The sequence below is a fragment of the Python bivittatus genome, unplaced genomic scaffold (genome assembly GCF_059951505.1).
Source record: "Python bivittatus isolate LINGU-HERP-01145 unplaced genomic scaffold, Pbiv_v1 ctg000340_np1212, whole genome shotgun sequence".
NCBI classification, from domain to species: domain Eukaryota; kingdom Metazoa; phylum Chordata; class Lepidosauria; order Squamata; family Pythonidae; genus Python; species Python bivittatus.
The window spans coordinates 15,393,574-15,406,742 of NW_028277056.1; the positions used below are offsets into that span (position 1 = coordinate 15,393,574).

At 35.4% G+C, this 13,169-nt stretch overlaps 1 protein-coding gene across 8 annotated transcripts in view; it reads left to right on the forward strand.

Moving 5' to 3' along the window:
* The window catches only part of YAP1 (Yes1 associated transcriptional regulator), a 103,974-nt gene extending 91,683 nt beyond the window's left edge, over nt 1-12,291 (forward strand). For all 8 annotated transcript variants that reach the window (XM_088140610.1, XM_088140612.1, XM_088140611.1 and 5 more), the window contains 3 exons: nt 5,879-6,006; nt 7,469-7,581; nt 8,707-12,291. In XM_088140610.1, coding sequence (XP_087996736.1) covers nt 5,879-6,006; nt 7,469-7,581; nt 8,707-8,945 — 480 coding nt within the window. In that variant the 3' untranslated portion in view covers nt 8,946-12,291. The remainder of the gene's footprint in view (nt 1-5,878; nt 6,007-7,468; nt 7,582-8,706) is intronic.
* The last annotated feature ends 878 nt before the right edge of the window (nt 12,292-13,169 follow it).

Here is a 13,169-nt window from a genome sequence, read left to right on the forward strand (position 1 = left end):
CTTTATATATATGTATCTTAAATTTTATTGTTTGACTCTGTTACAGCAGTGAGCAAGTTCCAGCCACCCAGGCCCATTTCCTTTTCTGGAAGGCCTTAGTGTGCACTGTTAGTAGGCAAAGCTTAATGTTACCACAGAAAGAAAAAAAATTCTGCTTGAAGGACCCATATTCTATCTGATCTTTTGTTTCCACACTGGTTAAGATGTTAGATTTGGACTGATTAGGCACAGAATTAAGTCCCCACTCAGCCACAAAGCTGACATGTAACTTTGGGCAAATTATACTTTGTCAACCCCCGGTTGTCCTTGTAAGAGTAAAATGAGGGGAAAGTGCCATGTAAGAGGCCTTGAACTCTATCATCTGCCTGTCTGCCCATACGAATAAATTAATACAGTCCTCATTTTGGAACAATTTGGACTCAGTTCATAAACATAAGGTTATTGAAGCTTACAGATACAGTTCTTATGGAGAATTTCTAAGATTTAATCCATTGTATTATATTCTTAAGACAGTTCTATTGTTTAAGTTCTAAATATTGTGTTACTTTACAATCTAAGTTTTATAAAATGTATAAAACTTACATTTTAAAGGGAATGAGTTCCTTGTGAATGCACTAGCTTGTTAGATATAGCTTTATAAACCCAGAAGGTCATTTAAAAATGCAGTCTGAAATGTCTACAGAGTGTACAGTCCACAAAGGACTCTATTACATAAGTTGGTATAATATATAGCTCAGGTAAGGCCTTTCTGGATGTGACAATTTATCTTAAATAACTGATTTGTTTTGATCTTAAACTGATTGTTTGAAATAGTTGAGACAGTTGCAGATCTTTAACTGGTTAGTGGAAATAACCTAGGGATCATTTTGGTGGACTTCTTTGTGATGTTCTTGGACTTGTTTTTAAAAAATCATTTGTGGAAAACGATGCTAACTTGCACTGTGCTGCTTTTGAGACCAGCAAAATAAGCCCAATTTATATATCATTAAAACCATAGTATTGGAATTATTTCATGCACCAAAGACCTAAATTCCTCTTTATTAAACTCACTATGTTAACAACACTGTGCTGTTGTGAACAGTGGGGCTGTATGCTCTCTCAAGATTTCAGTGCAAGACTGAGCTCATCTGTATTGAATTTCCTGGCAAAATATGTATTAATGTTTTTAATAAAAGTGTGTATGATCACAAGTCTGTTTGTGATGTTCCATCTTCTCCCAGTGTGGCTCAAAAGTTTTGCCAGACCTCAAAAGCACATACTACTAATTCTGCATTGCAGTAGACTGTTTGTAGACTGTTAAGGACTGATGGAAGGGATTGCTTGAATACTAAGTACTGTAACTGAATACTGAAGACTTGATTTTAGAAGTATTACAGCAGGCCATACAGAACCCTGATTTTAAACAAACTTAAAAAAATAAACAAGAACTTTTTAAGGCATGAAAAAAGTCCTGTTGTAGCTTCAAGGCAAGATGGCTGGTCCAATTAAACATCTACAAATTGTGAAACTAAGTGCTGGTGCAGACATTATTGCTGTCTCATGTTACTTCAAAATCATCAAGTAGTCCATTTATGTGAGTAGCACAAGTGATGGATGAGGACTCAGGAAATACTGCAAGTGCTCAGAAGGTAGCATCTGTCTGATCTTGGGTGATTTCAAAAAGCTAATTTGGATGTAGGATCTGGGGCTGTAGGCAAGACTGGGGAATTAAGAATATCCCAAAAAATGGCAGTGGCCAACCAATTCCATATTGCTGCCAAGAAAACTACATGGACATGCCTATCAAGTCACCAATAGTTGAGTTCGACTTGGAGATTTTATCTTTTCTTACCTAATTAAAATGCATCCTTTAAATTGTTGCTCATAAAAGTTGCTGACTCTTATGCAACAGAATGAACAATAATTTCTCATGTAATCTTAATTATTACCATGTTTACATGCTTAGACCATTGTTATTTTTGTTCGTAACCTCTTATAGCTTCTGAAAGTTTAAGGTAAGATCCTTGACAATAAATTGATTGATTGATTGTTTGTTTATTTATTTATTTATTTATTTATTTGAATATTTAATGTAAACTGGTAGAAGCTAGCAGTACCTTAGTCTCCTTGGATTCCAAAGGACTAGAATCTTACACTGAAATTACATTTTTCATTTGGTGATCTTACTTTTTGCTATCCACAATATGACGGTGGATTGTACATTCCTGTTTTAAGACAAGAGACTTATATGGTTTTCATAACACTGAGGGTGTGTACTTTTCAGCCTTTTAGAAGCAATAATCTGATTACTACAGGGTATAATCTAGTGAAAAGTTCTTGGCACTCACTTCAGCAATGAAAACATTGTAGAGAAAGTTGGTTCTGATGATATACCAGCGATTAACTTGCTTTTAATTATTCCTGTGAGTTGCTCACTTGTATAAGCAGTGTAACGTCAAGGCCGCAAATGCATGTGAGATCACAGGTTCTTTTTATAAAACAGAACTGAGCAGATTAGTGAGCCAAAGCACTAGTCAGTACCTAATAGCTTATCTAACAGAAGTAAACTTGCCCAAATATACCTTGAAATTGTATGAATTGAACAGTGCTTTGAGGACTGCAGTCTTGCCAGCCCCGGGCTGTCCTTCTGATTCCACTACATAAGCCTGTTTTTGTAACTGTTTCAGCTTTCCTTTCCTCAGCTCCACTCTTAACATTTTGGCCAAGTCTGTATGCAATCAGATCCTGAAATCCAAGTGTCTCTGTGCAACACCTGTTTGGTCATTTTCAGGGCCTCTGGAACACTAAGACTAGAGTGGTGTCAATGCCTAGAAAAGCATCTAAAAATAAAGGGGCCAACAGTCTAATAGATTTATTTTGGCTTGAATCTAAATATTCTTTAGCCTGTGGAAACTATGAGTCTTCTGTAGTTCTGTTTAAAGTCATTTAGAAGATTCCATTCATATTTGGTGACTATATTCTTTTATACTTAACTTGCTTCTGATTGGTAATAATAAAGGCTAAAGTCTATACTGAAATGAAAAAAGTAAAAATTACAAAACTGGAAACATACCCTTGGTAGTTTAAAACTTGGGCTTGTTTGTTTATTCAGTCGACATGGTCACCCACTCACCAAGCAACTGTGAGCATCTAACAATGTCAAAAACAAAAAAATAATCAGTAATAAAAAACCAACAAACTAGTAGAAACAAACATAACACCTATAGCATTGGGCAAATAATTCACAAAACATATATTGATACATTTCTGGCAGCTCATATAATATCCTGGCTCAGGGCCTGAGGGAATAGCCAGGTCTTCAGGTACTGAAAATAGGTGTTGCACCATAAAAAAGGTTTTAGTTTTGATTCCTTATCTAGTAAACTATTGTTTTCATGTTTTTATGGAACTATTAACCTTTTTTTTTTTTAAGATACTGTATTACTTTTAATTTATGGAGATTTCTTTTTTTGCAAATACTCCTTTTTCACATAGTTCTTTCTTTATTTTGATCTACAACTTTTTTTTATACTCCAGAAAATGTATGCCAAATAAATAATGGCATGCCAGTACATTGTTGTCATTATCGTCATGGTATTGGAATCTGAACTTTCATGACACATGTTATATTTAGGAAAATGAACATAACTTAAATACATTACTGGCATATATTTAATAGATCTTTCATTTATCATTTCTAATGTTGGTTATCTCAGGTTGATAGATGGTAAATAAATAGAATATGTAAAAGAGCAAGCAGTATGGAAAGCTGTCTTGTTAATGGTTTATCTCAGTGCTAGGTCAGTTGCACTGTAAATTATCTATTATATGCAACAGTAATTTAAAGATGGCAGGAGTTATTGGCTGGATTTATACATTGCACTAAGCCATTCTGTGGTTACTGGTTAATTCACTATTAAAAAGAACACTGGAACACTAGGAATCAAAATCTTTTTGTATGATATTGTGGAAAATGAGTTGATCAACCTTCACTACTGAAGTAACTCTGAAAACTTTCAGATGGAAAATTACTGAAATTAAATGCATACAAATTGGGGAACATGTATTAGAAGGCTTAATGGAATTTACATGCAATTGAAATGAATATATGGCCTATAAACATTTGTAACAAACACATATAAATTATTTAATAATTATGTTAGTAATCGGAGTGCTTGGGATTGTATTCTTCAACTGATAATGTGTTTTAGTTTAGATTGCTCTCCAGTATTATCCTGTTGCACTAGTTTCCACTGCCAAATATTTGCTGATTTAATAACTAATCTTTCCTGAAGTCTGTGGATTTGGTTCTGTAAAATATTAACATTACTGCAAAATACAAGATTTTGACATTTCAAGGATAAAAAATGTTAAAAGAAGCCTAATTTTTTAAAAAAACACCAGTTAACAATTACATATTTCGAGATTAGCAATAAGTTTTGTAAACTTCTGACTTAAAAAATAGCATTCAGTTGGACAGTATTCAACAACCTAACTTCATCTTTATAGTAGCTTCTCTATGGATTTGATAGATTATTTTGGCTTGTTTTATAATATCCAAAGTTAAGAATTGTGTATTAATAAAGAATATTAAATCTTAATTTTCCTAATGCCCATTAGAAAAGTTTGACTTTTTTTTTTAAGTAATGAAGGAATAAGTTATCAGACAGATTTTTTCAGGCTTTGTATTCAAACAATACATATTCTTAAGACTTCAACTGGAATCTGAATCCTTCTAGTGTCTTTTTGATTTATGAATTAAAATATCAGGTTTCAAAGCCTTGTACTAAATACAGAGAAATTCATGTACTATATGTTAATTTCATTATTAAGAAATCATATTAAAGTACTTTTTTATTCAGCTGCATTTAAATAGAACAGTGCATGTGTATTGTTTTTATCCAGTGTTATCTTTTAATCTGAAAACATTAATTTCATGAGAACCTTGTTGAAAATGATGGGTAGTTGTGAATTACTTTCTCCTTCATGTTATTGTGTGAGTTTTAAGAACCATGGTAACATGTATTAAGAATCAAGGTAAGTAATATTTGGGGAGCCCTTGAAGGATAGTGTCTCACAATCCCCATTAAACCTGTTCGTGCATGTCCCCGTTTGTAAAGCTGCTCACAGCATCAGGTAACTTCCTGTGTTTCTAGTGGCAGAATTTTGGCAAACTGTCAAGGCCCTTCCCATCACTTAAACTGGCCCTTCCCATCCCTTAAACCAGCAAAGCAAATCCTTTTTTAACTTCATAAGAACTGAAATACCTCCTCCCCCATCTGTTTCTTTTTCCCCTCCCCCAACTCTTGCTTTCTGGTAAGGTGTATATCCAATTACCCTTGTCTTTGACTTGTTCCTCCCTCTTTTTAGGCCTCGGGTTCTTTTCCCTGCAGGTGCCTTGATTCATTTTCCCTCCAGCTCCACCACTTGAGCTGTTTCTCAAATGATTTATTTTTCACTATGCCCCGATAGGGAGTGTGTATGTATAAAAAAGGCATCCAGATGATATGAAAGTGGAGTAAGTGAATAAAAGTAAAGTAATAAGACTATAAGAAGAGTTCTCCTGGCTCTGATCAAAGACTTACCTAGTTCATCATTCTGTTCTCACATCTGCCAACCAGATGTCTCTTGGAAAGTTCAGAAGTAGGAGATGAACACATCAGTACTTTTTCACTTAATTTCCCCAACAGCTGGTATTCAGAGGTATACATATGTGACTGATATTGGAGGTAGCATATAAAATGCCATGACTAGTAATCACTGATAACTGGTAAGAGACTGGTCATACCTTTGATATCACATAGCTTTGCACCAAACAATTACTGTCTTCTTCCAATGTTGCAAATGAATGTTGAACCCTGAATGTGAGTTATGAATACAGTCATTTCTTAATTGGCAGGAATTGGCTCTCCGTAGTCAGCTTCCCAGTATGGAACAAGACGGCTCCCAGAATCGAGTATCCTCTCCTGGAATGTCTCAAGAACTGAGAACAATGACCACAACTAGCTCAGATCCTTTTCTTAACAGGTTAGTGGCAGTAGCTACAGCAGTAGTTTCATTTCACCAAAACTAATGATTTTCAAATTCTGTTTGGTTTATGTAATCATCCATTTGGAACATTGGTCTGTTCCAAGAACCACAGCTGTAAATGGATATTTCCTTAAAGGGCAAGTCCAGTTTACTCCCCCCCCCCTCCAAAAAAAGCTGAAGATTAAGAGCTGTCTCCTGTGGAAGTCAGCTGTTCAGACTTGTAGGAAAGGTTTGTCTTCAAAGTCATAACATGTTCGCCCAGGCACAAGTCATTTGATGCACAGTCATTTAAAATTACTGACTCGGAAAACTTTTTCAAAAGCTAGCAGTGAATATGCTGTGGGGTTCTCTTAAAGGAGTTTGCAACATTCCTGGTTCTATTTTTATCCTTTATAGCACTGACACAGGAAACAGTGATAAGATTTAGCATATCATATTACAAGGCAAGTAGGCTAATTTTTTCTGGCATTAATTTATGCAGCCTCTGGTTTCTAGTTAACAATATTGCATGTTTAATGTTTAGCCCTCATTATTGCACAGATAAGGTTAAAAATGGGATATCAGTACACACAAGCAACCAAAAAGAATGCTGACAGGTGTGCATAGCTGTTGGTTATTTGGATATTGTTTCAACTGAGGGCTTGATTCATATTTTTCAAATATAAGTCATAAGCACAGAAGAAAATTATTGGTTTCTAATGGAATGTGTCATATAAATATTTTCAAAATTTTCTCAGTGGCAGTCATACAAAATCTTAACTTCTAGGACTGTGACCACCGTAAGTAAATTCTGACAACACCAGGAGCCCCTGTGTATGCTGTATATCTGTGTATGCCATAATTAAAATGTTAGTCACTGTTGAACAAGTGCGTTTTTAGCACTGTTAGATTTTGCACTGGGACAATCAGTAGCATTACAGTGTGTAGATTAAACTGTGATTTTGTTTATTTATTTATGCAAATTCTACACTGCTTCAATCAACCAATTGACTCTAAGCAGGTTACAGACAGCAAATACAAATTAGAAACATATTTGGGTTGGGACTCTCAAGAATTCATGAGCAGCTTAGAAGGCATTGACAACTTTGTTTAAAAGGTTGCCCTAGTGGAGCTCTATTATTACTACCCCCTGTGAAATTATTAATTTTATTTATTGAGTTTCACACGCATAAATTTACCATTTTAGGAGATTGCGGTATCACAAAGTTTGAGAACTAAGTGGACAAGCTTTATGGGGCCAGGAATGGATGCCACATGCTGTAGCTGCATTGTGGGAATTGAGACACTGCAGAATTGAGCATTCAGAGAATTCTCCTTCTCGGGCATTTTTTTTAAAAAATGTGTAATTTTACGAGGAGAATATAATTCAACTCTGACTGGTGAAAATGAATCCTTTTGATGATTAATGCTGGCTGCTCTTTCCAATAGTAACCTAAAACAACATTACGTTTCCTTGCAGTGGAACATACCACTCCAGAGATGAGAGCACAGACAGTGGGCTCAGCATGAGCAGTTACAGTGTTCCCAGAACTCCAGATGACTTCCTCAATAGTGTTGATGAAATGGATACAGGTGTGATTCAGTTCCCTCCAGTTGCTGTCCGATTGATGATGCTTGTACCTTGTTACTAGCAGTAAAGTGGGTGGGTTAGTTACAGTAGAATAGATGACACTTGAAGGTTATTGGTGAGACAGTGGAACTAATTCTCAGGAGACAGGAGGGCAGACTTGACATCAGTTTCCTCAGTGAACAGGGAATTAAACTATATGTCTTACAGAGTTCTTCCTGTATCTATGTTTCTATGAAATATCATTTGTAAAGAGGAAAAAAATATTTTGCTTTGGATTTGTAGTAATTTTAACAACAATATTATGTCTTCTTCAATTGTATACTCAAATTCTTTCCCGAATCTGGGAAATTCATGATGGTGTCTTTAGTTTAAAATGGCCTGGATATTTTTGACCTGCAAATCTGAACTATTTCCTAATTTACTGCCTTTGCTGCAGTTCTCCAGCCCCTCCCAGTGGCTTTTGGTTCTTAAGGTTCCATATTTCCCTTCACATTGACAACAAAAAACATCGTTGAAAGTTATTCTGACTGAAATTGTGCAGCTTATAATCATTTTATCTAATTTTATTTTATTTATTTATTTTTATTTATTTCATCTTAATCTGGAAAAGACTTCCAGAGTTTCTTACAAAGATCAGTCATAAGATGATCCCTCTCTCTGTTCTGCATCCTAAATGACATCATGCTAAAAGAGAAGGATAGAAAAAAGCAAGTAGAGGTGCTGAAGTTTAGTTTTAAGTTAATAACTCTCCTTTCAGGGCAGATGGACTTGTTTATTGTGAGTGCAGGCAGTTTCAGAAAAGAAGCCTCGTGCTTTGATTTTCTCTTCCTTGAGCAACAGTTGTTGCAGTTATCTTAGAATGGATGGGGGGGGGCAGCTGTAAATACAAGTGGAGAGGATGAAGTGGCAGTTGTTCTTACTATCAGTTGATGCCTCCCTTTCTTCAAAGGAGTTGGCTCCAATGGGCACTCTCCATGGTTATATATCCTGAGCACAAGATGTATAGCTGATGCTCCATGGGGTTGGGGGCATGGCTTCAAATGACGGGTATTTAGAGTCAAATAAATATTTTGCACCAGTTAAATATATGTGTTTAATGCCCTGCTTTGCCTTCATTTTGTATCTAGGTGACACTATCAACCAAAGCACCATCCCCTCCCATCAGAACCGTTTTCCAGACTACCTTGAAGCCATTCCAGGGACTAATGTGGACCTTGGAACGCTGGAAGGTGATGCAATGAATATAGAAGGAGAGGAACTGATGCCAAGCCTACAAGAAGCTTTGAGCTCTGATATCCTTAATGACATGGAGTCTGTGTTGGCAGCCACCAAGCTAGATAAAGAAAGCTTTCTTACCTGGTTATAGGGGCCTCAGGGAGATGGAATTTGAAATCTTTGAAGGATCTAAGGAGATAAGACGTGTACCTGTTGTTGAGAACAAGCCTGTATTGCAAAGGCGTCTTGGCTTATGATCAGAAAGGAAAACATGTAAATGAACAAAATACTTCAGATTTTGTTGATCCAATGTTTTGTTCTTTTTTGTCCAATCGCTGCTGTTATACCGCTGACCTCTTTCACAGTTGATTCTGAAGAATTCACTTTTTTTTCCTGTTGCAACTACTGTTCAGCATGGTGGTAATGGAGAGGGAAAGGATGGGAAAGAGAGAGAGAGAGAGAGAGAGAGACCAGCTATGTTTCCGGATAATATCTACCATTCCTTTTGCCCTGCTTTCTGTTTGCATGTCCTTTCCTTTGACTATGGATGTTGTGGAGCTTAAGCTTTCGCGGCAAAAAAAAAAAAGACTTGACAGGTCCAGCAAGCCAAAAATGATGTATCTGATGGGGGGGAAAGTCAGTACTGATTTGGAGATAAGGTGTAAAATGTTTTATTGTTGGGCACAAACCATCAGACATTTTAGGGTTGAATACAGTTCTTCATGCTGCTTGATCTATATTGAACTGAATAAAAGATATATGCCAAGGATGGCTGTTGGATTGTGTCCACTGGCAGCTTCTTCTTAATTCCCTCAGTTAGTTTGCTCACACTTTACAGCATCGTAAGCAAATCCTTTTATACAAAAAACATGGATCTTGATTGTTGCCTCTTAACTTTAGCTTGTTTTCCAAATTTTAGATCTATTTTTAATTATAGCAGTAGATTAGAAAAGGAACTTTTTTGGTTCTGTTGTGTGTATTGGTTGTTTTTGTTTTAATATTTTTAAATAGTGAAATCTAAATTTCCTGACTTCACCTAGTCTTATTTAAGTCTGAATGGTTTTTTTTTTTATACTAAACTAGTATAGCCAGTTAATATCAGTAGTTCTATGTTTTGCTTACAGCTTTTAAAAAGATAGCTTTGAATGTATTCATTAGATTAAAGAACCATTGGCTTAAGTTTCACCCCTCTACCCAGAATTCAAAGAAACTTCCTCTTACAGAATCCTTTGCCTAAATGTACTTATTTGAACGTTAGTCTCACTTATTTTGGAAGGAGTTTTTGAAGTATTTTTAACATTGCCATTTAAGAATGGCCAGCTGTATGGCTTTTACCCTGAGTTTTGAACACAGCAAACATTACACTGAGTTTTCATCAAAGAACAGCTCTTACCATTGTTTGGAGAGCTTTTTAATTTTGATGAAGTTGGTGGCTTGAGAATCAAGTGTCCCTAATGGATAGAAAATGATGCTTTCCTGTACATAGTTTCATTATACTGTCTGCACTGTCATGTGAGTTTACAATATTAGCAGTGGGAACACTAAAGTTAAACTGTATCAGAAGCATACTGAGAAATAAGTCCATCGTGCATTTAGAAGACTGTAAAGATATGTGGTAGATGGCAACATGAGCATGTAGTTGACTATGTATTTTAGCTGTAGTGATTAGCACTGAAGTCAAGGAGTGAGTACATATCTATAACTTTACTTTTAGTAGGAAAGGATTATCCTCAAAGTTGTCTGTAGGAATTGTGATACTTTCCAAAGAGTATTTTAAATGAACAAAATGCCCATGTTGCAATATAAGCTATGAAGCCTTTTTTCTTTATATGCATTGGCACCAATAAGTGCCTTAAAGGTCTGTCAACATTCCCATTAATTTGTTGTCTTTATTTGCAAGAGTTTATAATATAACCATCAAGGAAAGTTTAAACCTGAAATTTAGTATATAATTTTCAGACTAGGATATACTAAAAGGTTGGATGGAATCCAGTTCTTTGCTCAAGTTGGTGAAGGTTATTTCCACTTGATGTATTGTGAAGCAGGAAGTATGCCCCCTCTCTCATGCCCTCAAAATCTGCTCTAAAGAGATTGCTTTTCTGGAAGAGATTTTGTGGGCATATGGAGAGAAGTCTAGAAGTGTAATGCTGGCTTTCACCAATTACTTGTCCCTTTCTAGTTGACGTGAGGATGACGTTAACAGTTGCAGCCTTGAGTTTTGTGTATGCCGATAAGCCACAGCTTAATGAATTATTTTTCTTCTGCAATGCCATATTAGCCTCCTAGTCAGTTAACATGTGAATGGATCATATGAACAGATTCTCAGTCCCATTAAGAGGATTCTTGTTTTTTTAATTCCCCACAATTTCTGAGAAATACTTGAAAGCCAACTGAAATTAAATATAAATTGATTGAAATAGTGTTTCAAACAGGAGAAAAGGTGAGAAATTTGGAGTTCTTGCATTTGGGTTTGCTTGTTTTTTCCATATACAGGAGGACCATGTGCACATGTTTGAATATCAAATAGGAACTCCTGAATTCCTGTATCCAGAAATAGTTTTTTGTTTGCTTTACTTGGTTACAGCTTTAAAATTGGAACATTTTTTCCCAATTTTTCCTTGTTGTACACTACACTACATAGCTCAAACTATATTTGAGTAGCACTGTTAGAGGAGTACTTACATAAAACTCAGAATTCTTGGATTTTTCTTAACGGTAAGCTGTCTGCACAGTACTTAACTCTAGTTACTTTTTAAGCCTCTTTATTAGATGGGAAATGTGCCTTAGTGATCATATGTACTGTTGGCAGAAGAAAAACAAAATAAACTAGATGCTATTACAAGTTTTTATTGAAATCTATCATTTGACAAAGTGGCTTACCTTTTTTTGGGGTATTGAAATGCAAAAGAAAAGTATTATAGGTAGTATTTTGTATTGATTGGTGTATATATTTAAACAGATTACTGTCCTAACTTTATGGCTTCTAGATATTTTTTTTAAGTACAGTGTGTTCAGAATGCAATGAAAGCTTATGAATTCTTGTGTATGTTTGGCAACATGCTTTGAAAAATATACTGTTTCGATAAATCATGTGGATTCAAAGTTGTACCAATCAGTGTTGGAGCTCAAGCAATGCAAGGTTGAGAGCAATTAATGGTACCCTATCTTTTGCACATATGGAAAATCCCTATTAAAATGACTTCATTTGCAATCATGGGGGGAGCGACTTTTTATACAAGAGGCGGGTTTGTACGTCTGTCTAAAGTGACACTTTCTTCTTTAGGGTGAAAAACCTCTATATTTTAAAATGTTTTCTATTAGAGAACTCTGAAACACAATTTTCAAATATATATAGCTATAAATGTTATATTTTCTTTAGGTGTAAGAGCATGCCTCTGTTAGATATCCTAGTAAATTCTGTTACATTTTCTTTTATGTAATACATTTTTTTCACTGCTTTTTTGTTTTACATGATATAAATATATACTTTGCGCTTACATTGTGTTTGTTTTATTTTTTAATATTAAACACATCCTAATGCTAATACAACACTAATATGGGGGCAGCCACTTTTTATACAAGAGACGGGTTTTTACATCTGTATAAAGTGACACTTTTTTCTTTAGGGTGGGTGCTTTGCCCATTCAAAACAACAGTGTTTTGTGAAGTGTGTTAGCATGAGCAAAATATTTCTCGCTGAGGCATTAAAGCAGCCACATCTTTTGGAATGCTTATGTGGCTGCTTCAAAGGGTGTCCTCATTTCTACCCATTTGTGTACATCCACAGACAACCCTTCTGTTGGGAACTTGTATGTGACTGGGGAAAGCTTTTGAAGCAGCTGTGTGAGTCTTCCAGAGAACATAGCTGCTTTAATTGCTTCAAGAAGTATGACAGAAGGAGGGAAGAAGAAAAGTAAAGTAGTCCATTACGACATTTGAAACAATGTTCTCACATTTGTGATACGATAAGGTGTCCCTTTGACTCAAAGTACATGGCAGATTACTATGAAGTTGGCAAGACCTTTCTACTTGAGGAATGGCTCTTTTAGACTTTTATCCAAAAACATGAATCTTGATTGTTATAGAGTCCTTTAGAACAGTGTTTCTCAACCTCAGCAACTTTAAGATATGTGGACTTCAACTCCAGAATTCTCCAACCAGCATGCTAGCTGTGGAATTCTGGGACTTGAAGTCCACACATCTTAAAGTTGCCTGAGGTTGAGAAACACTGCTGTAGACTCATACTTCTAATTTTATTAATTTTATCTTTTGGGGTTTGATTTTTGTTTGTTTTTGATATGTTGATCTTAAATCGCAATAATAAATTTGATTTTGCACACAGAGGCTTAAACAGTATACATTAAAGTATTTTTAT